Source organism: Macaca mulatta, chromosome 3 (assembly GCF_049350105.2).
Source record: "Macaca mulatta isolate MMU2019108-1 chromosome 3, T2T-MMU8v2.0, whole genome shotgun sequence".
Classification (NCBI taxonomy): domain Eukaryota; kingdom Metazoa; phylum Chordata; class Mammalia; order Primates; family Cercopithecidae; genus Macaca; species Macaca mulatta.
Genome location: NC_133408.1, coordinates 80,634,560 through 80,658,623, shown reverse-complemented (window position 1 = coordinate 80,658,623; position 24,064 = coordinate 80,634,560). Strand labels below are relative to the sequence as shown.

The 24,064-nt window shown below is 46.4% G+C and overlaps 1 protein-coding gene across 1 annotated transcript in view; it reads right to left on the bottom strand.

Moving 5' to 3' along the window:
* PKD1L1 (polycystin 1 like 1, transient receptor potential channel interacting) overlaps nucleotides 1-23,536 on the bottom strand; it is a 189,582-nt gene extending 166,046 nt beyond the window's left edge. The window contains 9 exon segments of the mRNA XM_077998175.1: nucleotides 4,760-5,089; nucleotides 6,664-6,881; nucleotides 7,473-7,593; nucleotides 13,341-13,453; nucleotides 14,224-14,348; nucleotides 17,416-17,531; nucleotides 17,820-17,970; nucleotides 19,728-19,780; nucleotides 23,493-23,536. Of these exon segments, the coding sequence (XP_077854301.1) occupies nucleotides 4,760-5,089; nucleotides 6,664-6,881; nucleotides 7,473-7,593; nucleotides 13,341-13,453; nucleotides 14,224-14,348; nucleotides 17,416-17,531; nucleotides 17,820-17,970; nucleotides 19,728-19,780; nucleotides 23,493-23,536 (1,271 nt within the window).
* Nucleotides 23,537-24,064: the final 528 nt, after the last annotated feature.

The following is a 24,064-nucleotide window of genomic DNA, read 5'->3' as shown; positions in this document are numbered from 1 at the left end:
GTTACATGACTCTGGGGCAATAGACAACCTATAGAAACACAGATTAAGCAATGGCAGGTTATGGTTTAATGCCTACTCATTAGCAAAGTCCAAACCCCTGTCATAATTTTAACCCTGCCTTATGAATATGGCTTTAATCTTCAGACAAGGAGGGTGCCAGTTTCCTTTGCCTCCAAGTTTAATGATAAACCAAATCCTTCTCATAGTTATATTGGCCTCTGCATTACAATAAGCAAGAAAAATATTTAGTCTGTGAATTTAGAAGCAAGATGGAATCAGTCATGCTAGATATCTCTCATTACTTATAATTCTGCAAAGGCATTTCAAAAACACTGGAAGGATCTTGAGACTGACATGCCCATCATCATCTATCTCATTTAACACTGTTCTGGCAGTATCAGCCATTGTAATTAAACAAGAGAAAGAAACTGGAGGGGTCAATCTGGAAATGAGAGGTTGATCATCACCATTCATAATTAATATGTTTACATAGCTGAAAAACACTAAAGAATACACTTCAAGATAACTATAAACAACACGAGAATTAAGTGAAAGAGAAGAGGACCTAAAATCAACAGCAAAGAGCAGCAGCTTTTCTATATATGAATGACAACCAGTTTGGGGACAAAATGGGAAAAAAATGGAAAAAATATCCGTTTTACAATACAATAGTACAAAAAATAAAATATCATACAAGAAACATGTAAATTCTATATGAAGAAATGCTCAGGCTGGGCGCAGTGGTTCATGCCTGTAATCCCAACACTTTGGGAGGCTGAGGCTGTAGGGTCACTTGAGGCCAGGAGTTCAAGACCAGCCTGGTCAATACAGTAAGACTCCTGTCTCTATTAAAACAGAAAAGAAAAGAAAAAACAGAAATGTTTAAAATACTTTTAAAGAAAGATGCACAGAAAAATGGACAGGAACAGGGCAGTTCATGCAGGGGGAGACTCTTAAATATAAAGGCTCTACATAAATTAATTTATATGTTAAACATTTGTAAACGAAAAATAAAATTCTAAGCCCTCCAGCCTACTGAATGGACCCCTCCTTCTGGCCAAGGGCATTCCCAAGTTAACCTGAAAAATGAGTTCAGGCCATAAAGGGAAGGGAGGGTCAGACATTCAGACATGCCCCACAATACCCTCCCTCCCTTTGGAATTCAGGCACAACTGACCAGCATTAACATTTAAATAGAGGCCTTAAGAATGACAAAACAGACTTTCTGTAGCAATAAGATACCAACATGACAGATAGCAGACCATGAAAGAAATCAAAGTATTATTATTATTATTATTATTATTATTATTATTATTTTGAGACAGAGTCTTGCTCTATTGCCCAGGCTGGAGTGCAGTGGCGTGATCTGGGGTCACTGCAAGCTCCACTCCTGGGTTCACACCATTCTCCTGCCTCAGCCTCCCGAGTAGCTGGGACTACAGGCGCCCACCACCACGCTCAGCTAATTTTTTTGTCTTTTTTAGTAGAGTTTCACTGTGTTAGCCAGGATGGTCTCGATCTCCTGACCTCGTGATCCGCCTACCTCGGCCTCCCAAAGTGCTGGGATTACAGGCGTGAGCCACCGTGCCTGGCCAAAATCAAATTATTTTAACCCAGAATATATTTGACACTTTGAAATCATCCTATGAAGAGAGGAGGACCCCAAATCAACAGCAAAGAGCAGCAGCTTTTCTATATACCAATGACAACCAGTTTGGGGACAAAATGGGAAAAAATATTCCTTTTATAATACAATAGTGCAAAAAATAAAATATCATACAAGAAACATGTAAATTCCATATAAAGAAATGTTTAGGCCCGGCACAGTGGTTAATGCCTATAATCCCAACACTTTGGGAAGCTGAGGCTGTAGGATCACTTGAGGCCAGGAGTTCAGGGAAAATCTATGTTCTGCAGAGAATTCCCTTACCTTTCCAGATCTTTTCCTGATCCAGGACAGAATTAACTCAATCTGGCACCCTGTAAAGGCTGATAAGAAACATTTACAATCTATTCTTACTGAAGGCTGCTACCTGGAGGCTTTGTCTGCATGATAAAAACTTTGGTCTTCACCACCCCTTATTTTCACCCAGACACTCCTTTCTATTGATTCCAGGTCTTTAGATAATAACTTAACTCTTTCAACCAATTGCCAATCGGAAAATCTTTGTACCCACCTATGACCTGGAAGCCTCCTCCCACCCCCATCTTTGAGCCGTCCCACCTTTCCGGACAGAACCAATGTATATCTTAAATGTATTGATTGATGTCTTACATCTCCCTAAAATGTATAAAACTAAGCTGTAGCATGACCACCTTGGGCACAAGTTCTTAGGACCTCTTGAGACTGTGCCTCAGGCCATGGTCACTCATATTTGGCTCAGAACAAATCTATTCAAAAATTTTACTTAGTTTCATTCTTTATCAACACATGATTTAAATAAAAATACCAATAAGATATTTTTATACTAGTCAGTATGAGTCTAAAGTTCATGTGGAAAAATAAACAAGCAAAAATGGCAAGAATAATGCTAGAGAAGATGAGTGACAAGGGAAGCCACCAGCAAATTGCCTGAGGGCAGAGATGAACCCAGCGTTGGTACAGGCAGCACACCCCATCAGTGTGGCAACTGAATTCCAGCAAATGACGCTGAGCCGAATGGGTGGCCGTGCTAGAGAAGATGAGTGACAAGGGATGCCAGCAAACCACCTGAGGGCAGAGAGGAGGCCAGCGTAGGTAGAGGGAGCACGCCCCATCAGTGTGGCAACCGAATCTTCCAGCAAATGACGCTGAGTCAAATGGGTGGCCATTCAGGAAACAGTCAAATGGAATCTACAATGCAGGCTTTATGCCAGGATATGTATTCAAATGCATTCAGTATTTAAATGAGAAGACAGAATAATAAAAACTCTAGGAGAAACCATGAGAGAATTGTTCCATAAACTTAGAGTAAGGAAAGAATTTCTAACTACGACATAAAACTCAGAAACCATAAAATAAAGGGTTGATAAAGTATACTTAATAAAAGTTAAAAATTCCTACATGAAAAGAAAAAAAAACTGTAAGTAAAACCAAAACACAAATGACAAATTGAAAAATAAAAATTTGCAATGTATACTAAACAGACAAATTTTCTTAATAACTAAAAGAGCTCATGGAAACCCCATATTAGATGGAACTGTGAAAGTGCTCTATTTGGTTGAATATGGTCATATACTGGCAGCTGACAAGGATGAACCTAATAAAATGCAAATTTTAATACTTCAGAAAGATACTGTTTTTACCTATTATATTGATATCTACATTGTTCACAGGAATGTAAACCGGACAAGAGTCCTAATCAAAAGCAATTTAGCAATAACTATCAATTACAGATGCACATAGCATTTGAAGCAATAATCTTGCCTTTCCATTAAATGACATACACATGTAATTATTCACTGCAATGTTGTTTGCAATATTGAAAGATCAGAAACAATTTCAATGTCCACCCGTAAAAAGAAATAGCTGAGTAGATTTGGTCCATTAAATTAATGGACTACTCAGCAACTACACCAAAAACCAGGGAAGCCCTTTCTGTGTAGACAGGGGAGCCTGTCTAGATACGGATATGCATTTAAGTGAGCAAGGAGTGGGACATGTGCATGGTATACTTCCATTTGTGGAAAGGAGGGGAAACAACATTTATATTTGCTTATACACATAAAAGAAATAAGAAGTAGAAGGCAGTAGTTGACTGTGGGTCAATAGAAAAGGACTTTTTATTATATATCTTTCTAGAATGTGGGAGTTTACACCATGAGAACGTACATGTTCAAAAAGTAACTTTTAAAAAAAAAGGGGGGCGTGAAGGTGCAGTAGCTCACACCAGCACTTTGGGAGGCCTACGCAGGCAGATCTCTTGAGGTCAGGAGTTTGAGAACACCTAGGCCAACAGAGTGAAACCCCATCTCTACTAAAAATACAAAAAATTAGCTGGGCGTGGTGGTGCACACCCGTAATCCCAGCTACTTGGGAGGCTGAGGTGGGAGGATCCCTTGAACCCAGGAGGTGGAGATTGCAGTGAGCTGAGATTGGGCCATTGCACTCCAGCCTGGGCAACAGAACAAGACTTTGTCTCAGAAAAAAAAAAAAAAAAGGAAGAAATAATGAAAGAAAAAAAAAAAGAAAAAATTAAATCCGATCCATAAGTGGTAAAATATCAGAACTCTCCACTCACCCTCCACCCCCAATCATCATCTCTAGGGGTTTAGTAGTTGTCTGAATAGAATGGGTCCAACACTGGAATGTAAAGAATTTTTTTCTTACTTTGGTTGAGACTACAAAATGTTGGAAATTTTAGTGCAAAAGAATTCATATACAACACTGTGTGTGTGTATATGTGTGTTCATGTACTTGAAGGACAATTTGAGTAATTTTTCAATAGTTATTATTTTTAGAATTCTGCTTCTGTGTAGGATGAAGCGCCAGTACATTAGCTTTGGGACCTCAGGACAAATCCCTCAGCCTCACCACCCCTACCTCACAAGGCAGGTGGAAAGATTAAATGCGATGAAGTATGTAGAGTTGGTCACAGTGCAAAACACATTGCACAAACCCACCTACATCCGCAGTGCACCACTGAACTACTATTCTTAGAGCCAGGAAGCTTGGCTGAGTCCAGAGAAATGGAATGTGGTTTCTTTCGATTCCCAACACTGCCTCTTGGGTCTCCTAGCTCAGGATCTCCTTCCCAGGCTCCTGAAAAGGACACTGTGCGCCTTACCTTTTGAGTACTGGTGGTAGGCAGTCACCGCCACTGCCTCAGACATGTTGTGTAGCCTCATTTCAACCCCAGAGCTGTCCCCCAAATCCGTCATCAGACAGACAGCCGCTCCAGAAGCCATATGAACACGGAATCCCAGATTTGGAGGTGCCCGAGCTTCCATTTCCAGGGAGCAATCGAGAACAGAGTTCATGGAGTTATCAGAATTTTGAGCTAGGATGGCCACAGGAGGATGCTGAGTAGGAGGATAGAGGATCTCAGAACCAGACTGCAATGCCATGAAGCTGGGGGTGCGAGGAGTGCCGGGTGGAAGGCTGTGGGAGCTGTGGGAGAAAGGGAGAGGCTTCAAATTTCATGACAGTGGACCACACCGCCAGGTGGGTTGGGAAGGCAGAAGCCAAGCAGCCTGGGCTGGGTCCAACTAGCTAGAAGCCAAGTCTGAGAAACCTGATGAAAGGCTTCACTTCCACTGTTTCTCAGAACAGGGTCCCAGGGCCAGCAGCATCAGCATCACCTGAGCACTTGTGAGACATGCGAATTCTTCACCCACCCCAGACCCACTGGGTCAGAAACTGGGGTGGGGCCAGCAAGCCCCCAGTTGAATCTGAGGTCAGCAAAAATTTTGGAGTCACTGCTCTAGCTACATTACTAATAGTAAAAGGTAGAGTTTCTCTCATCACTGATTTAATGGACATGAAAGATGGTATCTCCCACAAGTCACTACTTCCTGTGTTTTTGCGAAAAGCTCCCCGTGAGGGTGGGTGCCATTCTTTCTACATTTCTCCCTAGCTCCTTGTGCTGCAAATCGGTTGGGGAGTTGGGAATAGTCTAGGATACTCGTCTCAGCTTCCAATCACACAGGACTTTCGTGATCATCATATATGTATTAAAAGCTGGTCTTGAGTAAAGCATACGGTATTGGTACCATTACGTGGCATAAACGCAAGATTAAAGAAAGCAGGAAAAGGAAGATCATGGAGGTAGAAATGGCTTAAGTATCTTAATGGCCAATTCTCATGCTCCCATGTTTTTTTTTTTTCCCTCTCCCAGTGTGCTGTGCATGTCCTGTTAAAAATACACACAGGCGGGTGGATCACGGGGTCAGGAGATTGAGACCATCCTGGCTAACACGGTGAAACCCCATCTCTACTAAAAATCCAAAAAATTAGCAGGGCGTGGTGGTGGGCACCTGTAGTCCCAGCTACTTGGGAGGTTGACGCAAGAGAATGGCATAAACCGGGAAGGCAGAGCTTGCAGTGAGCTGAGATCGCACCACTGCACTCCAGCCTGGGTGACAGAGCAAGACTCTGTCTCAAAAAAAAAAAAATACACACAGCCAGCCAGGCACAGTGGCTCATGCCTGTAATCTCAGCACTTTGGGAAGCCGAGGTGGGTGGATCACGAGGTCAAGAGATCAAGACCAGTCTGGCCAACATGGTGAAACCCCATCTCTACTAAAAATACAAAAAGTAGCCAGGTGTGATGGCATGCGCCTATAGTCCCAGCTACTCAGGAGGCTGAGGCAGGAGAATTACTTGAACCCGGGAGGCGGAGGTTGCAGTGAGCTGAGATTGTGCCACTTCACTCCAGCTTGGGTGACAGAGCGAGACTCTGTCAAAAACAAACAACAACAACAAAAAATATACACAGTCAGACAAAGCCTCAGTCTCAGTATGTGATTGATAGGAAACATAAAGGCAACCAAGTGACATGGGTCCCTGATGGCAAACAGTGGCCAATTACGTTTACACCATCGTAACTTGAAAGTCACTGGACTTAACTGCAATGATAATTAAAGCAAAAAACGAAGATACTAAAATCACCAACGATTAGGCATGGATGGCTCCAGACTGGGGATGGAGAAGTGATGCTGGCCTCCACACCTCCTTCACCTTACCTTCTGGGAGAAGTGGGAAAATGGGAAATCGACCACAGGGTTACTCACTGGGAGCTGGTCGTAGTGGGTCTGGCCACCTTGGTGGGGGTCTCCATCGTGACAGTCCCAGGAAGCAGCCCCATGGCTGTGTCCTCCGCACAGCACAGCAGTCTCAGGACACAGCAGGAAGCCTCCATCTTCAGGCTGCAGGGAGCTGCTGCAGAAGAGGTGCCCTGGACCTTAAAAGTTTAAGAACAGCTCAGGATTTATTGAATGGCCTCGTCCGGCATCAGTAGTTGATGTCCTCCACGCTCAAAAAGCCAATTTAATAAAGAGCCCCACTGCTGCTGAGGTCTCTGCTATTTGGGTGGGTGACCACACGTTGGCCCCATGCATTGGCGCTATGTCATGAGTGGTATGATTCACACTTTCCAGCATACTAGCCAAGAAAGTGCCCAGCTGGCACCAGCTAGAACTATGAGACATGTTTGATCAGGAATTTCAGGGTTGCTTAGTATTGGAAGTTTGTGTTATCCCCTCAGCTAAGCCAATAGAAAATTAGTAACTTCATAAGGTCATCTATAACTCTATAAGGTTGTCAGCTGAGAGATGGCGCTCTTACAGACAGCAAAAATGTAAAGTCTATTTTCCCTTACTGTGGTGACAAATTTTAGTGATGCCTTCAAACTGCCTGAGCAGTGTCCAAATGACCTAGAAAGGCAAAATACGCTTCACTGACAAACTCTGAGGCCGCCTCCGTATGGATGAGTCTCCCAGATGCTCACCAGCAGCTTTCTGATGAAATTCAATGGCAGGGGTTAGATACCAACCTGGAGAAGGCCAGAGAATGTGCTGTCTGTGGTCCCAGTGGCACACAGCCGCCTGTGATGGAACCTGCGGACACCACTGCTCCAGACCCTTGCGATTATAATGGAAGGTTTGTGGGGAATTCTGTATGGGAAGGAAAGTGCAGAAAGAAAAGGAAACCCAGTCATGTTTCAGTCATGTATCTGGCTTATTTGATTACGAATCATGCCGTTCCCCAGGCTTTGCTGGAAATTCCCTTGCTGTGATCGCAGGCCCATTCCTGGGAGTCAGGCCCAGGCTGACCATGGGGATATGATGTGGTTAGAAGCCAAACCAGAGGGGCTGCTGCAGGCACTCGAGCGAGAAGTCTTAGGTAGAGTAGAGCTTATTAAACCATTGACTAAAATCCACGCCCACTTAGGACACTGCTTCAGACAGTTCACCCAAAGGGGCGAGTCACATACAAAATGTGCTCTGTCTGTCCCGTGGGGCCTGGACTCGGCTGGAACATACTGTGGTGCAGTGACTGAGGGGGCACCACGGGAGGCCTGGTGGCAACTACTTGCCTATGCAGTCAAAGCCTGGCAGGGAGGCAGGGCTTGGGAATGGGACTCAAGGACCGTGCCTCCGGCCAGCAGGGACAAGGGCCATTTAGCTGGTCATCTTTGTGTTCCCCTGTCATAGGACCCTGTTTTCAGCTGTTATCACTACCTCACCCTGCTGATGAGCCCCAGCGAGCCCTGCAGGAGGGAGTGAGGCACAGTGGTTCCTTTCTTAGCTACAGCTCCAGGCTCCTCCTCTGGCAAGACCAGCCTGACTCTCAGCCTCCCTTCCCCAACATGGCTCCAGTGAGGTGAGTGTCTCTGTCTCAGGCTGTGGCAAGGCCAGGCCAGCATTATAATCCTGCATGAGAAAAATCCACGATGAGTATTTCCAATGCCTGCAGCCGACTGGCTCTGGGCTTGCTCTGCTCTGCAGAAGAGTTAAGGCACGCTAGGGGACACAGGCTCTGGGTCAGAGGCTGTGGAGCTCAGTCCCCACCTACACAAGAGTCACTATTCTAGTGCCTCAGCTGAGGCTCAGTGTCTGTGTCTGTTAACAGACACTGAGCTCAGAGAAGAGACCTGCCCTGGTGAAGAGTAAACTATTAGATGATAAGAAAGAAAAAAAGTTTTATCTGAGGAATGCAAGCCGCTTTACATGATCAGGCCCAGAGAGGCATTAAAATATGACAGCAGTTATGTCTCATTCCACTTGAGCTAAATAATGACCTCTTGAAGCCACTTGCTATGTGGGCTCTAAACTGACTGACGCCAAGTAGCCAAAAAATGCCATCCACCTTATAGTTCAACCATGTATAGCCAATCACTGACCAATGCTATTTCTGTAAACCAATGAGAATTCCTGAGGAACAACTTCTGTAATTGCCTCCTCCTCTCCTGAGTCGTCATTTTTTCTTTAAAACTTGAGCCTCTCATTTGTTCTCTAAAGCACTTCCCAGTGTTTCCCATGCTGCAGTGCTCAACCTTGGCCCAAATAAACTCCCCATTTATTAACTTTGCCTTGGTTTCTTCCTTTAGGTCAACAATGTGGACTGCACTTAACCTCAAATCCAACGCAACGTCCTGGCCCTGGGACGCTCACAGTGACCACCATGCCACTGCCTGGGCCGCCCCGTTTGTCCCCAACCCTCTCTTCACCATGATCAGCCTTTGTGTATGGAGTACCCATGACATAACTAACTCCACCTTAGAAAAAGGCTCCATTTCTTTTCACAGGGCACTCTGCCAACAAGGAGATGTTTGGTTTAATAAACAAATAAAAAAAATAAAGACTGCATCCAATTAGATAAGGACACGAGCACACTCTTCCACTATCGGTTCTCACCAGAGGGCCCTGTGACCATACAAGATTAGGCGTGAACAGCTCCAAATGGCCATCTTAACTGCCACTTTCTTGTAGTCACTTGTGATGACAGCTTGGCATCTGCCGCCAGAGGCTCTGCTACCTTCAAGATTTTCTTTTTTTCTTTTTTTTTTTTTTTCTGTCACCCAGGCTGGAGTGCAGTGGCGCAACCTTGGCTCACTGCAAGCTCCGCCTCCCGGGTTTACGCCATTCTCCTGCCTCAGCCTCCCGAGTAGTTGGGACTACAGGCGACCGCCACCTCGCCCGGCTAATTTTTTTTTTTTTTTTTGTATTTTTTTAGTAGAGACAGGGTTTCACCGTGTTAGCCAGGATAGTCTCGATCTCCTGACCTCGTGATCCACCCGTCTCGGCCTCCCAAAGTGCTGGGATTACAGGCTTGAGCCACCGCGCCCGGCCAAGATTTTCTTGTAAGACTGATGAACCATTCGGCTCAGACTGGGACTCCTTTTGTCTTCTTGGCTCCCCCTGGACTGGTTCATTAACCCTTTCTCCTATCTCTTTTTCTTATTGATGCTAAGTGTTACTTTGTTTGCCGTGGAATGTTTAATCTATAACATTTATAGGTTAAGTATACTATTATGTATGGTTTGCAATACTGACTGACTGACAGAGTGGCATCAGCCTGTGTGCCCGCAGCTCTGATTGCCAAGTGAATGGGAAGTACTACGGAGAACTGCCTCCTCAAGAGCTCCATGTAGCTCATGGCTTTTGTGATTGAATCACAATCAATAAAAGCCTGACGTTGTGGAAAGACACAAACATGAGTGGACCTGGTTATCTGTAACCTTGCACTACTCATGACACTTCAGCTCTGGGGCTTGTGGTGCGGGGGCCTACACGCTGTCCACTCCGTCAGCTGAAGCCCACTTCCAGGCACTTCCAGCGGCATGTCAACCCGGCTCTTCTGTCCTCCGAGGGACATCTGAAGTCACTTCAGCTGTTCCTAATGTGACATATTTTTAGTCCAGTCATCATCCGAGTCACTTGCTTTCTATTTTTCCCCTTTATATCCCTTTAGTTCTTAATGTAGTGATTCTCTTTAGGAAAACAACAACAACAACAACAAACCTGCATGTCTTAGTTGTGTCCTGGGAAAAAAGAAAAAAAGAAAAAGGCACTCGTGTCTATCCAGATTAAGGTCCATGCGTGTCTGTGTCTTTCCACAATGTCAGGCTTGGATTGATTGTGATTCAGTCATAAAAGTAAAGGGCCTCAGAACAGGGACCGGCTTGGGGGTGGAGGGGATTGTGCTCAGGCCTCAGGAGACAGACACAAGAGTACCCCCACCAGGGTTCGCTCTGCTCACAGCTAAGAAGGTCTTCTGTTGCTAGGAAGGAAGACCCTTTCCTTCTAAGCAAGCACACAGGCCAGAGGTTTGCTCACCCAAGCACTTCGAATTTGTAACCAGTGAGGGCCCAAGACAGACTGCAGCAGCTAAGCAGGAGGTGGGAGGTGGAGTCAATGAGCTGCCACACAGGGAGACCCCACCCCGCTCTTGTTTCCTGTGTGTATTCACAGGCCCTGCCTGCATTGCCAGGTTTCAGCAGACGACAGGAATGACATTCCCGTGGCGGCACACAGGGAGTGCTGATTCCACTTGAAGATTTCTCTCTCATTGAACAGTTACTTGCACCTTAGCTAAGTCTTGAAATAATTTCTCAAAAATGAGCTGTGAAATTCTTCATCTGTTGACCCAAGCATCGGAGAAAATCATTCTGTTCAAGCTGCAAAGAATGAGTTTTCTTATCTGGGGCTCCAGGGGATGCACCAGTCTACCCACTAGAATTCAAAAGAAGTAAGAATTTCACACAGAGATGCTCTACCCTGAAATGGATGCTACACAGGGCCTCAGTCATCATATTTCCGGGGGACAGACAGACAAATCTGGCCATAAAAGGTAGGCTTATTGTTAGCAAAATGGAGTCCAAAAAACAACAGTCCTGGGCCCACACATCCAAGTTTCTGGGTCACAAACTGTCGGGGGGATCCAATTCTCCCCAGCACTGCTGCCAGCAAAGACTCGGAGACTACTATGGTGGGGAACACAGTCAGGTGTGCAGCGTGGGCTGCCCTCACAGCTGGCTGTCAAGGATTCTTCTTTTCCTAAATTTCCACCTAGGGGCTGAATCAGGTGCATCCATGGTCACAGGTTGGACTTTGCTCGTGGTCTCCCAGGGCACGGTGCCAGCTTCATGCTCTGCCCTGCCTCCTTTCCTGTCAGGTTTGAGGATCTTACAAATAAATAAAAGGAAGGCCGGGCGCGGTGGCTCAAGCCTGTAATCCCAGCACTTTGGGAGACCGAGACGGGCGGATCACGAGGTCAGGAGATCGAGACCATCCTGGCTAACACGGTGAAACCCCGTCTCTATTAAAAAATACAAAAAACTAGCGGGGTGAGGTGGCGGGCGCCTGTAGTCCCAGCTACTCGGGAGGCTGAGACAGGAGAATGGCGTAAGCCCGGGAGGCGGAGCTTGCAGTGAGCGGAGATCCGGCCACTGCACTCCAGCCTGGGTGACAGAGGGAGACTCCATCTCAAAAAAAAATAATAATAAAATAAATAAATAAATAAAAGGAGCAATATTATAGCAGCAGATCAAGAGTAAAGATCAGGTGGATTGGAGGTAGATCAGAAAGAACTGTGATCAGTTTAGCTGTTCTTGGCAACATTGATGGGCCATTACCAGTCACTGCCTTTGAACAATAACATGAAGGGAAAAGTCACATCAGTGAAAACAGTGGAACTGAATAATAATGAGGAAAACAAACATCTACATTTACCCATGTTTTTCCTTTAAGAAAGAAAAGTTACATTTGTTCTTTGTATCATTCAATGTTTAATTTCCATTAGAAGGAGTAAAACCATCGATTTCAGGTACAGTGTGACACTAGAGAATCCAGAAGAAGGCCAACTATTTTTTTAAATTATGCCTACTCTGAATTTTGTATTGTCTGGTGCTATTGTGTTTTTTTAAACTGCGGCGAAAAAAAAAATAACAAAATTTACCATCTGAACTATTTGAAGGCACAGTTCAGTGGTGTTAAGTGTATGCACACGTACATGGTTGTGCAGTACATTTTTAGGACTTTCCTATCCTGCAAAACTGAAGCTCTGTACCCATTAAGCAACCCTCTGTTCCTCCCCACCACAGCCCCTGGCAACTACCCCACTCTCCTTTCAGTGTCTATGAATGTGACCACTCTAGGGACCTCGCATAAGTAGAATTATAAAGGATGTGTCTTTTTGTGACTGGTTATCTCACAAAGCATAATGTCTTCAAGGTTCATCGAATGCTGTTTTAAAGTCTGTATGTTATGCACCATAAAATAACCAATTACCATCATGTCGAGTGCTTGTACCCGGAAGGCTCACCATATTCCTTCCCAGAGTTCATAATGGAGACAATGACAATTCTTTTTTTTTTTTTTTTTTTTTGAGACGGAGTCTCGCTCTGCCGCCCAGGCTGGAGTGCAGTGGCCGGATCTCAGCTCACTGCAAGCTCCGCCTCCCGGGTTCACGCCATTCTCCTGCCTCAGCCTCCCGAGTAGCTGGGACTACAGGCGCCCGCCACCGCGCCCAGCTAGTTTTTTGTATTTTTTAGTAGAGACGGGGTTTCACCGTGTTAGCCAGGATGGTCTCGATCTCCTGACCTCGTGATCCGCCCGTCTCGGCCTCCCAAAGTGCTGGGATTACAGGCTTGAGCCACCGCGCCGGCCGACAATTCTTGTATGACATCACCTTGTACGGCTCCCAGCATTCGGGGGTTTGTCATACTACCTGGTCTACTCCAGCAAATTAACTTCAGAACACCATTCTTTTTTCCACCAATTTAAGAGCTGCATTTGCTAACCCACCCTCGGGCCATGTAGGAACAAGCATCCACTTTCACATCTGAGCAATTCTTTGTAAGTCTCATATCATTTGCATGTTCAGAAAAGCAAGATTTCGCCATGGTACATTGACATACCTATCAGCACTGTGATCACAATCCAGAGGCGCCTGTGTTTTTTCATTAACAACAGCCTGTGTTTTTTCATTAACAACACTTAACGCTGCTTTACTAGTTGTTTTCCAAATGTTCTGTAAGAAAAAATAATAAAATAACGTGAGAGAGCTGCTTATGAAAACCCAGTACATTTGGGAAAGTAACATTACTTCGTTAACAGAATAGCAGTGGACCCCTGCTGTGGACCCCTGCTGTGCACCCGGCACTGTGCACCCGGCACTCTGCTGGGCACCAGAGAAGCAACGGCGAGGAAAGCAGACAGCTTCATCCTCCCAGGGCTCGCCTTCGGCCAGAGGAAGCCAGAAAGCAAACACGTAGCCATAACAGCATCTGCTGGGGGTTGTGCTGCAAGGGAATTCACAAACCTCCAGGTTGTCTAGTGTTAATTAATAGGGTCTTCAAAGAGCTCCTCACACTGTGCAAGATAAGCAGGGTTTCGGTGCTTTGGCTGCTGGAAGCCTTGTCTGTGCTGGAGCCATCTGGGGGTAGCCCCTACTCCCCACCCCGGGGGTAGCCCCACCCCCCACCTGAGGGGCACCCCCACTCCCCACCCTGGGGGTATCCACCACTCCCCACCTGAGGGCTACCCCCTCACTCCCCATCTGAGGGCTATCCCCTACTCCTCTGGGCTGGGCTACCCCTGCCTGCACTTCTTATCTGTGGAACTACACTCTGGAGCTGAATTAAGACTTTATAAGTCACACTTGCTTCACTGGCACAAACACACATGATAGGAAAACAATCCCTGATAAATTCCTGCTGAAACATGGAGGTGCTTTCGAGCTGTACTGTACATGTACTGTATTCAGGAAGAAAAGCCGAATTTCCCCAGATCCAAGAATACCTTCTGCCCAGAAGGCAATGAGGATGGGCTCTGTGATTCCCGGTCTTCTGCCTTTGTCTTCAGAGCACACCGAGGACAGTCACACTTCCCATCCCTCATAAGAAGCACGCGATTAGCATAGACCTCTAGAGAAAAAAAAAAAAAAAAAAAAAAAAAACAACAACCAGCAAACAGATTCTGAAGACTGCAATGTTCTGGGAAGGTGAGAAAATAAAGCTGGAGAAGCCCTCAGTTATACACAAGTTCAAAGCCACCCGGGCCTAACAACGGGCTGATCATGAAGATTGGGCTTTGGTGTCCTGCAGTGTGTCTTTTCTTTCTATTTCCTTGCTTAAACAATGTCTTAGGTGTAGCCCACACTAAGCAATATGAGGGAACGCACGACCACCAGCCACACTGACAATGAATGCCTGTTCCAGAAACACCCAGTGGTCCGGTCATAAAATAACGAGGGTCAAGGGTCCTGCTCAGTGGTGTGTAGTAGAGGGGGCTATACCACAGTCTGAAGGAGTGGTGGGGGAACTGTTGAACAAACAGGAAAACCATTAAAGACACTCCAAAGTTTATAAGCAGGATGTTCCCACCTGGGCAATCTGGCTCTGACAGTAGCGTGGACCTGGCTGATGTTCACTCCTCCCATCTCTGAGGGCTGAAGGCTGGGCAGTGAGCGGGGCCCGTGTCCACCCAGCTGGGAGGCTGAGGGCCCTGCCACATCCCAGGTCTGTGGGAGTAGCTGGAATAGGATCTGCGCACAGCTGACAACTGTCGCCGGCGATGACAGGTCCTTGAGTGTTTGTGATGCCATTCTCTCTACTCATGCGGATGTTTGAAAATGTCCATAATAAAAGTTAAAAGAAAATATTTCTGCTAGACCTGCCCCTGCACACAGCCACTCTCAGCAAGAAGCCAGGCGACTGCCTTGGGTGCAAGAGCTGCTTTCCCTGAAGCCCCCACCCCTCTGCCCTTCCGGGAGGGCCTTGCATCCCCAGGTAGGAGGGGAAGGAAGTGGGGGTGGCAGGTGAAGGGGAGACTGGAGCACCCTGCTGCTTTTCCCTCAGACCTGAGTTCCGCAAGGAAACCTGTTTCTGCCTGGCCTCCCTTAACCCCAGTCTCTTATTCTGGCCAGCTTTGCTCAGGCTAGAAGGAACCCAAAGGCCTGCAGGCCGCCAAGAGCAGCAGGTTCTCCAGGAGCTCCAGGCCAGGGCTGGGCCATCCTCACGGGGGGCGTGGCTTCCTCCCTGCACCCCAGCAGTGATGCCGGCAGGCAGCTTTCCCCTAGCCTCCCGGGACACTCTCAAGTTTAGCCTAGGACAATATCAAATCCAGTGTTAACACTGTGAGTCAAAGCCACTATTTACTGTCAAGAGTCCAGTGTACTAATATCTTGTGACAATAAAAGCTGAGAAAAAAGCAAAGGCTGTACTTCCGAGGGTTGTCTAATACGTGATGTGCTGCAAGTACCATCGAGTGCCGTTGAGCGCCCATGCAGGTTGGATGCGCCAACTGAGGTAGGAAGCAATTTCCTGAACTGGACACATCTGAGAGGAAGAAATATTTAGAAAATGTTTGGGAATAAGCTAGAATAGTCAAGGACTCATATTTCTCTGAAACCAATTAGTCATCAAAGCCACTGTGCTCAAATTATCTGAAAAAAAAAAAAAGTGGACATATCCCTAGAACAGAAAAAATTAAATAAAAAATCATAAAAAGTACACAAAATCGCAAAATTGAACAAAAGGAAAAATAAACTAAATGAGTGAAACTAATCCTGAAATTGGCCTAATTGTCCCACAGCACTGATATTTATAGGTTTTTTTGAAAAAACATGGAAATCGACTCTCCTAGTCTTAAAACTTGAGACTTAACATCCATCTCATCTGAGTTCCTCCCTCGGGAAACCCAGGAAAGGGACCCACCAGATCCCTGCATCCAGCCAGGCCCCTCATTCCTCAGACTGCTTCCTCACCCCTCTCTTAATTTTTGTTTTCTTGCCTTCCCTGCTATATAAACCCCCCCATTTTAGTCAGTTGGGGAAACATATTGAGACTTTATCTCCCTTCTCCTCATCTGCAGCACCTGATAAAGCTTTCTTCCCTGGCAATCCTCGCTGTCTCAGTGATGATTATGCTCTGTACGTAAGCAGCGGCAGCAGGACATCAGGCAAACCCCTGGCATTTAGGTACCAATTCCACATGATCTTAACATAAGAATTGCAAAAAGAGTTGGCGTTGCATTGTTTCAACATTGATGCCAGGCACACACCCACCTCCTGCCCGCCCCCCACACACTTCATTTAAATCTGTCTCTTCAGAAATGTAAAAAATTTTTAAATTTAAATTTTTTTTTTTTTTTTTTTTTTTTGAGACGGAGTCTAGCTCTGTTGCCCAGGCTGGAGTGCAGTGGCCGGATCTCAGCTCACTGCAAGCCCCGCCTCCTGGGTTCACGCCATTCTCCTGCCTCAGCCTCCCGAGTAGCTGGGACTACAGGCGCCCGCCACCTCGCCCAGCTAATTTTTTTTGTATTTTAGTAGAGACGGGGTTTCACCGTGTTAGCCAGGATGGTCTCGATCTCCTGACCTCGTGATCTGCCCGTCTCGGCCTCCCAAAGTGCTGGGATTACAGGCTTGAGCCACCGCGCCCGGCCAAATTTTAATTTTTAAAATCAGTTTCTCAGGTCTACCAAATGTGTAGCCTAAGTTGAAAACTCGAAAATTCCTTCTACTTAAAGGAATCCTGGCAATTACATTTTAGGCAACACTTTAGACTTTTCATTTTAAAAATTGAAAACAGAGATACTCTCTGTGTTAAGGAGGAGGAGGAAAGCCCCACACCTGTGGCCATGCAGACACCTCCTGTAACCTAAGTATCCCGTTCTGGGCTCTGGGAGGCCCCATTGTAGTCTCAGTCGTTCTCGAAGTGTGGCCCCCAGAGCTCCTCAGCCTCACCCCAGACCTCCTAAAGCAGAAAGTCAGGGGTGGGCCCCAGTGAAGAAGTTCAAAATATACCACCCTGGCATGTGGACTATTTAAGTCAGAGGCACTTACAAAACAGCAGGTTTAAGATCACTCTGACCTTCCTTCTGTTTCTTAAAAGCAGAAAATGAAATTCCCATGTGGAAGATGTCCTCTTTATACCAGGGAAATAAAGCAACATTCTTGTCATGGTGGCCATGCCTCCTTCCCCAAGGCCTTACCGACCCACAGTCCACCTCCAGGAGGGCTACAGCTGCACAGATGAAGACCCCAGCTCTTGTCAGTGCTCACAGACAGCTCACCACCGAAGGAAAGGCAGCAGGCAGCCTGGAGACACCTAAGGGAAAGAAAATAACCAGAGGAAGATTACGTACAATCGTTTAATCACTGCCATCCTGTGACCACTCTTCCTTCCATATCCATATTTCTGCCACAAATGTATTAAGTACATAATTGGCTGCCAAATGAACAAAAAAAACGACTTGCATCTATGGTTTCTTCACTTCATATTTCCCAAACTCAGGGTCTGTTTTGGAAGATTAACTGAAATATAGTTCCCATCTGACTACTAAAACAGCCTCTGAACAGACCCATCTCTCTTCCTGCTGCCTCTAGGGCTTCCTGCCCAGATGCACAGAGCTGACCTTCCAGGGCAAGGCCTGGTGGCCCCCAGGGGTCCTCTTCCTCCTCCTTTCTTCCTGCCTCACTGTCCCCATTCCCACTGCTCACTCGCAGCTCTGAGAGCACATACTTCCAGCCCATGGGGATCTGGCATGCTGCAGAAAGGAAGAGCATGGAACCCATGGCCCTGGGGAGAGACCCCAGCACAGACACACAGGAGGCACTGCATGGCATCCTCCCTGTTCATCTCCACAACAGACTTGAGAGGTTCCGTGCAGTTACTTTTTAAGATGCTGATATCATTTTGATAGTTGTCCCTGTGCAAATCTCATGTTGAATTGTAATCTCCAATGTTAGAGGTGAGGCCTGGTGGGAGGTGTTTGGATCACGGGGGCAGATCTCTCATGGCTTGGTGCTGTCTTTGTGAGTTCTCCGAGATACGGTCATTTAAAAGTGTGTGGCATCTCCTCCCCTCTTCTTGCTCCTGCTGTTGCCATGTGATGCATCTGCTCCCCCTTCACCTTCCACCACGATTGTAAGCTTCCTGAGGCCTCCCCAGTCGCAGATGCCAGCATTATGCTTCCTGTACAGCCTGCAGAACCATGAGCCAATTAAACCTCCTTTCTCAGTCTCGGGTATTTCTTTATAGCAATGCAAGAACAGCAATGCAGATGGGATCATGGAGGCCCAGCAAAACAAGTTATCTTAGCGAAGTTCACACCATCAGTGAGAGGCAGAGCCAACGTTTAAACCTGGTTCTCAGCAAACCCAAAGCTGACGTCAATTCTATGGCACCTTCCTTCAAAGCTCTCTACAGGTGTGCCTCTAGAGCTCAAGCTGCAGCTGAAGTCAGCCCCAGAGCTCTGCCCCTTGGCATAGCTGGCGACTTTCCCTCCCTAGGCCTTGGCAGCTGTCTGCTGCTCTCATGTTTGTCAGCAGAGATCACTGTGGGTTGTCATCTGGTCCCTGGTCACTCCCTTTCGGGCCTGTGGCTCCTTGGGTCCTGAGGTGTCTGTGTCTGGCACCAATCAACTTGAGAAAGATCAAGCGCAGTGAGTGAAATAGTCCTGATCTAAGGTGCGGGTTTCCCGGGTTCTGATCTTGATTCAGCCAGAAATGGATGGTGTGATTCAGGTTTCTCCTCCATGCCCACTCCCAGCGACAGGGCAATGGGAACCATCGCCAAGTTCCTGGCTCCATGTAGGCTGCTGTGCTAAGGAGAAGGGCAGGCTCTACATCCACTTCTTCTAGACACAGGCAGTCACCTTTCCTCACTGTGTCAGTCTCCTTCACTGTTTAAGAGGAGCGACACACACCTACTTCACGAGGCTGCTGCCAGGACTGTCACTCCGGAAAGGGACGCCCTGTATTAGCTAAATGCTTGGTAACCAGCTGCTAAGGGTGTTCGCCTTGTTCTTAGATGCTGTGTTCCACCTTTCCCCTGAAAAATGCATTCAGCTCTTCAGAATTCTCTTTTTTACCCATTTTGGATGTCTATAAAGTCTATAGGATATCTACTTTATCTTAAACAAGGTTTCTACAAAGATAAAACTGGACAGTTTCACCCAATTTTTACAAGTCTGGTTCTTGATGCCCAAGAAGCCGCCACCAGAGGGCAGACGAGGACACTATTTATAGTTGAGGAAAGTTTGCAGGGAGGTGCAAAGCTGTATTTTGAAGATGAAGATGGTTGCTAGGTCAAAGGCCTCAAACTGTTGAATAATTCCAAGGATTTCCTTGTCTACTCTCAACTATGCTTGTCTTCCAAAGGCCAGAGAAATGAGAAAATAAAAAATAATAATAATAGAAAAGGGGACAGCTTTGGAATCATACAGACCAGACCAGATCAGACTTAGAGGATTTCTGCAATGATCTGGTGGGCAAATAAAATTGAGGAAAGGACCAACCTAACCTCTGTCCACCATGTGTGCCTCACAGCCGATGGCTGTGAGACTGCCCGCCACTCTGGGCCCACACAAGGTTAGATAGCCCTGGCACCCACCAGGTTCTGAGACCCTCCCAGACGCCCCCACAACGGGATCACTTCCAAGTGCTACCCACAGAAAACACCAGCCCTGGTTCCTGGGACATAGTTGGCCCTTGAGAAGTAACTTTCTTCTCAGAAGGTGAAAAGCACATCCCCAACAGCAGTGTCCTCCACTCACAGAGGCGCCAAGGATAGCGCTGCAAAGCTAATATTCCTTGAGATTTCAGAAATCTTTTCAAATAAAAAAATGGAAGGGGGAGATAATTTAAATACAAGGGAGGCTGTTTTTCCTGGTGTTGGGAGGAGGCAGGCCCCCAGGCCCTGGCACAGAATCAGCACCATTTTCACAGAGGCACCTGGCTTCCTCTTAGTTAACTGTGGCCATTGGGGAATGGGATGATACTGATGGCTCAAACACAGTCTGTGATGCCTCAAGGGAACTAGTTGAGTCATTTGTTTGAATTACATGACAGATCTCTTATAATTCCTTAAGAGCGAGTCTTTTCCGGGGCTTGTTGGGGGTTGGGGGTAAGGGGAGGGAGAGCATTAGGATAAATACCTAATGCATGCAGGGCTTAAAACTTAGATAACAGGTTGATAGGTGCAGCAAACCACCATGGAACATGTATACCTATGTCACAAACCTGCACATTCTGCGCATGTATCCCAGAACTTAAAGTAAAAATAAAATAAAATAAAATAAAGTTTAAAAAAAAGTGAGTGTTTTTGAGCAGTTGGAAGATGAGAGCGTTGGAGCTGAACTCTTATCTTGAACCATTTCACCCGCTCTGGCCAGGCACTCCTGGTTATAAAGGCAGGGGCAGGGAGGGCTGGAGCAGGCTCTGGGGCTAGTCCACCTCAGCACATAAGGGGCAGACACTTCCTCATCAACAAGTCGGGATGAAGAAGGATGTTTTGCTGACCAATATCAACAAATAAAATATTGGCAAGCTGGAAGCTGCAGAGACCTCATATTCAAACCAATTTAAAGTGAACTAGGCAGGGAAGCAGAAAAATGATGGTCTTTCTTGGCGTTCAACGCTGGGCTCTTACATCAGGCCCTCAGATGGAAATAACCTTGGACAGGCTTTTGCATGATGGCTTTTCCTGTGTTCTTTTTACTGCCTCAACTAAGTGTTTAGACCAGACACTTTCACTCACTGTCACTGTAGGGATTCTGTTTATCAAGGTCCTCGAATAGGATTCCAACTACTCTACCATCACCATCTCCAAGGTAAGATCCAGGCACTGTAACATCCTTGAAGGACTGTGCTAAGTCTTCTGCTGGATGAGTTTTAGAGACCAGGGAATGTAAATGCAAATCATTCAAGCTGGAAATGGATTGTGGGGGTCACAGGTGGAAGATGATAAAACTGGGAGAAGATGAAAAATCACACTAACACTCACACCACACACTCACACTCACACCACACATACACACCACACACATACCACAGCATCACACAAAATATACACACTACACACTCACACTCACATCACTCACACACCACACACACCACACATGCATACACCACACACTCACACTCACATCACACACACCACACATACCACACATGCATACACCACACTCACACTCACATCACACACTCACACACCACACACATACCACACATGCATACACCACACACACTCACACCACGCAGCATCAAACACAAAATACACACTACACACTCACACTCACATCACACACCACACACATACCACACACACATACACCACACACATCACACACACACACCACACACACCACACATGCATATACCACACACTCACACCACACAGCATCACACAAAATGTACACAATACACACTCACACATCACACACACACCACACACGCATACACTACACACATACCACAGCATCACACACAATATACACATTACACACTCACACATCACACACTCACATACCATACACGCATACACCACACACCCACACTCACACCACACAGCATCACACAATATACACACCACACACTCACATCACACACACCACACTCACACCACACACTCAAACACCACACACACACACCACACAGCATCACACACAATATACAGACACCACACACTCACACCACACACACCACACTCACACCACATACACCGACACATTACACACACCTCACACAGCACACACCATGCATCACACACACACCATACCTCACTCATACTATACCACACATACCCATACCACACACTACACACACAGACCGCACACCACAGTACCCACACACATGTCCTATACCACACACACACACAGACACTACAGGCCTAACTCCAGGAAATGAGGGACACAGCAGAATCACGAAAACCTCTTCTGTTTCTATGAACCAGATCAGCCACTGTCTTGCTTTAGGTGACTCAGGAAACCCCAAAAGGCTATGACTTCAGAAATGGGGCCTGGACACCAATTACAATGGCTAGTACGTGCATGAACTAGTTGCTCTGCAAGTACAAGATGTAGAAATATACAGGGGAAAAAAACATCAAGTCAGCAACTTCCACTCCTCAGCTTTTCTTTCCTTTCTAAGGACAAAGGGGTAACTCCTTGCAATTCCCTGGCTGATAGGCGTGAAGGTCAAATTGGGCCAGTATCAAGACTTTGGGAGTCTGCAGGAGCACGGGCATTTGGAATAAAAGAAAAATGGGGTAACAACAAAAAAAAAAAACAGAAAAAATTATAGCCAAAATCAGACAAAGCTTGGCAGCAGTGAGTGACATAAGGCAAAGAAATTTCCAAGCATGAATGTGGCCAACCCTGTTAACACGTGCAGCCTCACTTTCTCGTCTTGGTTTGCTTTGGGTTTCTTTGATAAAATGATGGTGACGGCACAAAGACAGTAAGCTAGCAAAGGCAGAAATGCTGACAGCAAGCATTCATCAAGGATACTGATTTTTATAACGACCCGTTGGAGTTTACAGATGTCACAACAGAGGTACTCAGATTTTCGGGATGAGAAATCTAGGTGTGAGGAGGTAAAGTGACCTGCAGTAGCGGGGTACCCCACTGGGCAAGATCTACAGGCACAGACTCCCATCACGTCAGGCCAGGGGACAGTGGGGACCCTCCCTGGGTTCTTACCACATCCCACAGGCAGGTCACCTTGCTGGCCCCATGCCCAGGAAAGGGGGCATGGAGGTTTGCACCATGTCACACTGCCATGAGACAGCCAACAGCAGAGCACACAGGCTGCCCAGCCTCAACAACACATGGGTGCTGGCGTGCACAGAGCATGGGGAAAAGGATTTAGAAATAAGACCCATGGGCCAAGACCCCATGATCTCTTCCTGTGCCAGGTTTCTCCTGGTCTCCATGCAAGGGACCTGGCAGACAAGCAGATAGCTTAACTTTGTCTACTACGGGGCAGCAGAAAGTCCTGTAATTTGGAAGGTATCCTGCATTTGCAGGAAGAGCAATCAGCACTTCTCATGACTGAAGGCATCCGCTTTGAGAAATCTTCTAAAAAGCCTTCAGGAAAAAATCCATTCTCAACACCAACTCCAACCTCTGAACTGACCCTGCTGGCCAACTGCACCCTCCTGGTACAGGCCCTCCACCCATGCCAGAGTGAGCCTACATCCTAGAGGTGATGACTTTTGAAAGAAAATTTCTGAATGCATACTTTAAAATCAAGCTTACCAAACCCTCTGAGAACAGTGCTAACTCACCTTTCCTGGTCACCAGGAATGTTTTGGGCTGCCTCCTCAGCCATGTCCCGTGCAAGCTGGTCATGAGTATCACAGTCAGCAGACCAGCTTCTTCCTACATCCTCTGGAAGACAAAGAAACAGAGCTTAATGCTTCCAGCTTCTGTACTTGTGACCCCTTATCAGGACACACATCAAACACAGAGGCAAAAATCCGAACTCCGGTAACATTTTCCCAATCAGAAACAGCTTTTGTTTTCTAATATTGTCAGACAAATTCCTTCCTAAGAAGTGTGCTTTCGACAGACGTGGTGGTTCTTGCCTGTAATCCCAGCACTTTGGGAGGCCGAGGTGGTTGGATCACTTGAGGCCAGAAGTTTGAGACCAGCCTGACCAATATGGTGAAACCCTGTCTCTACTAAAAATACAAAAATAGCCAGGTGTGGTGGCAAGCACCTGTAATCCCAGTTACTCAGGAGGCTGAGGCCAGAGAATTGCTTGAACCCAGGAGGTGGAGGTTGCAGTGAGGCAAGATCACACTACTGTGCTTCAGCTTGGGCAACAGAATAAGACTCTGCCTCAAAAACAAAACAA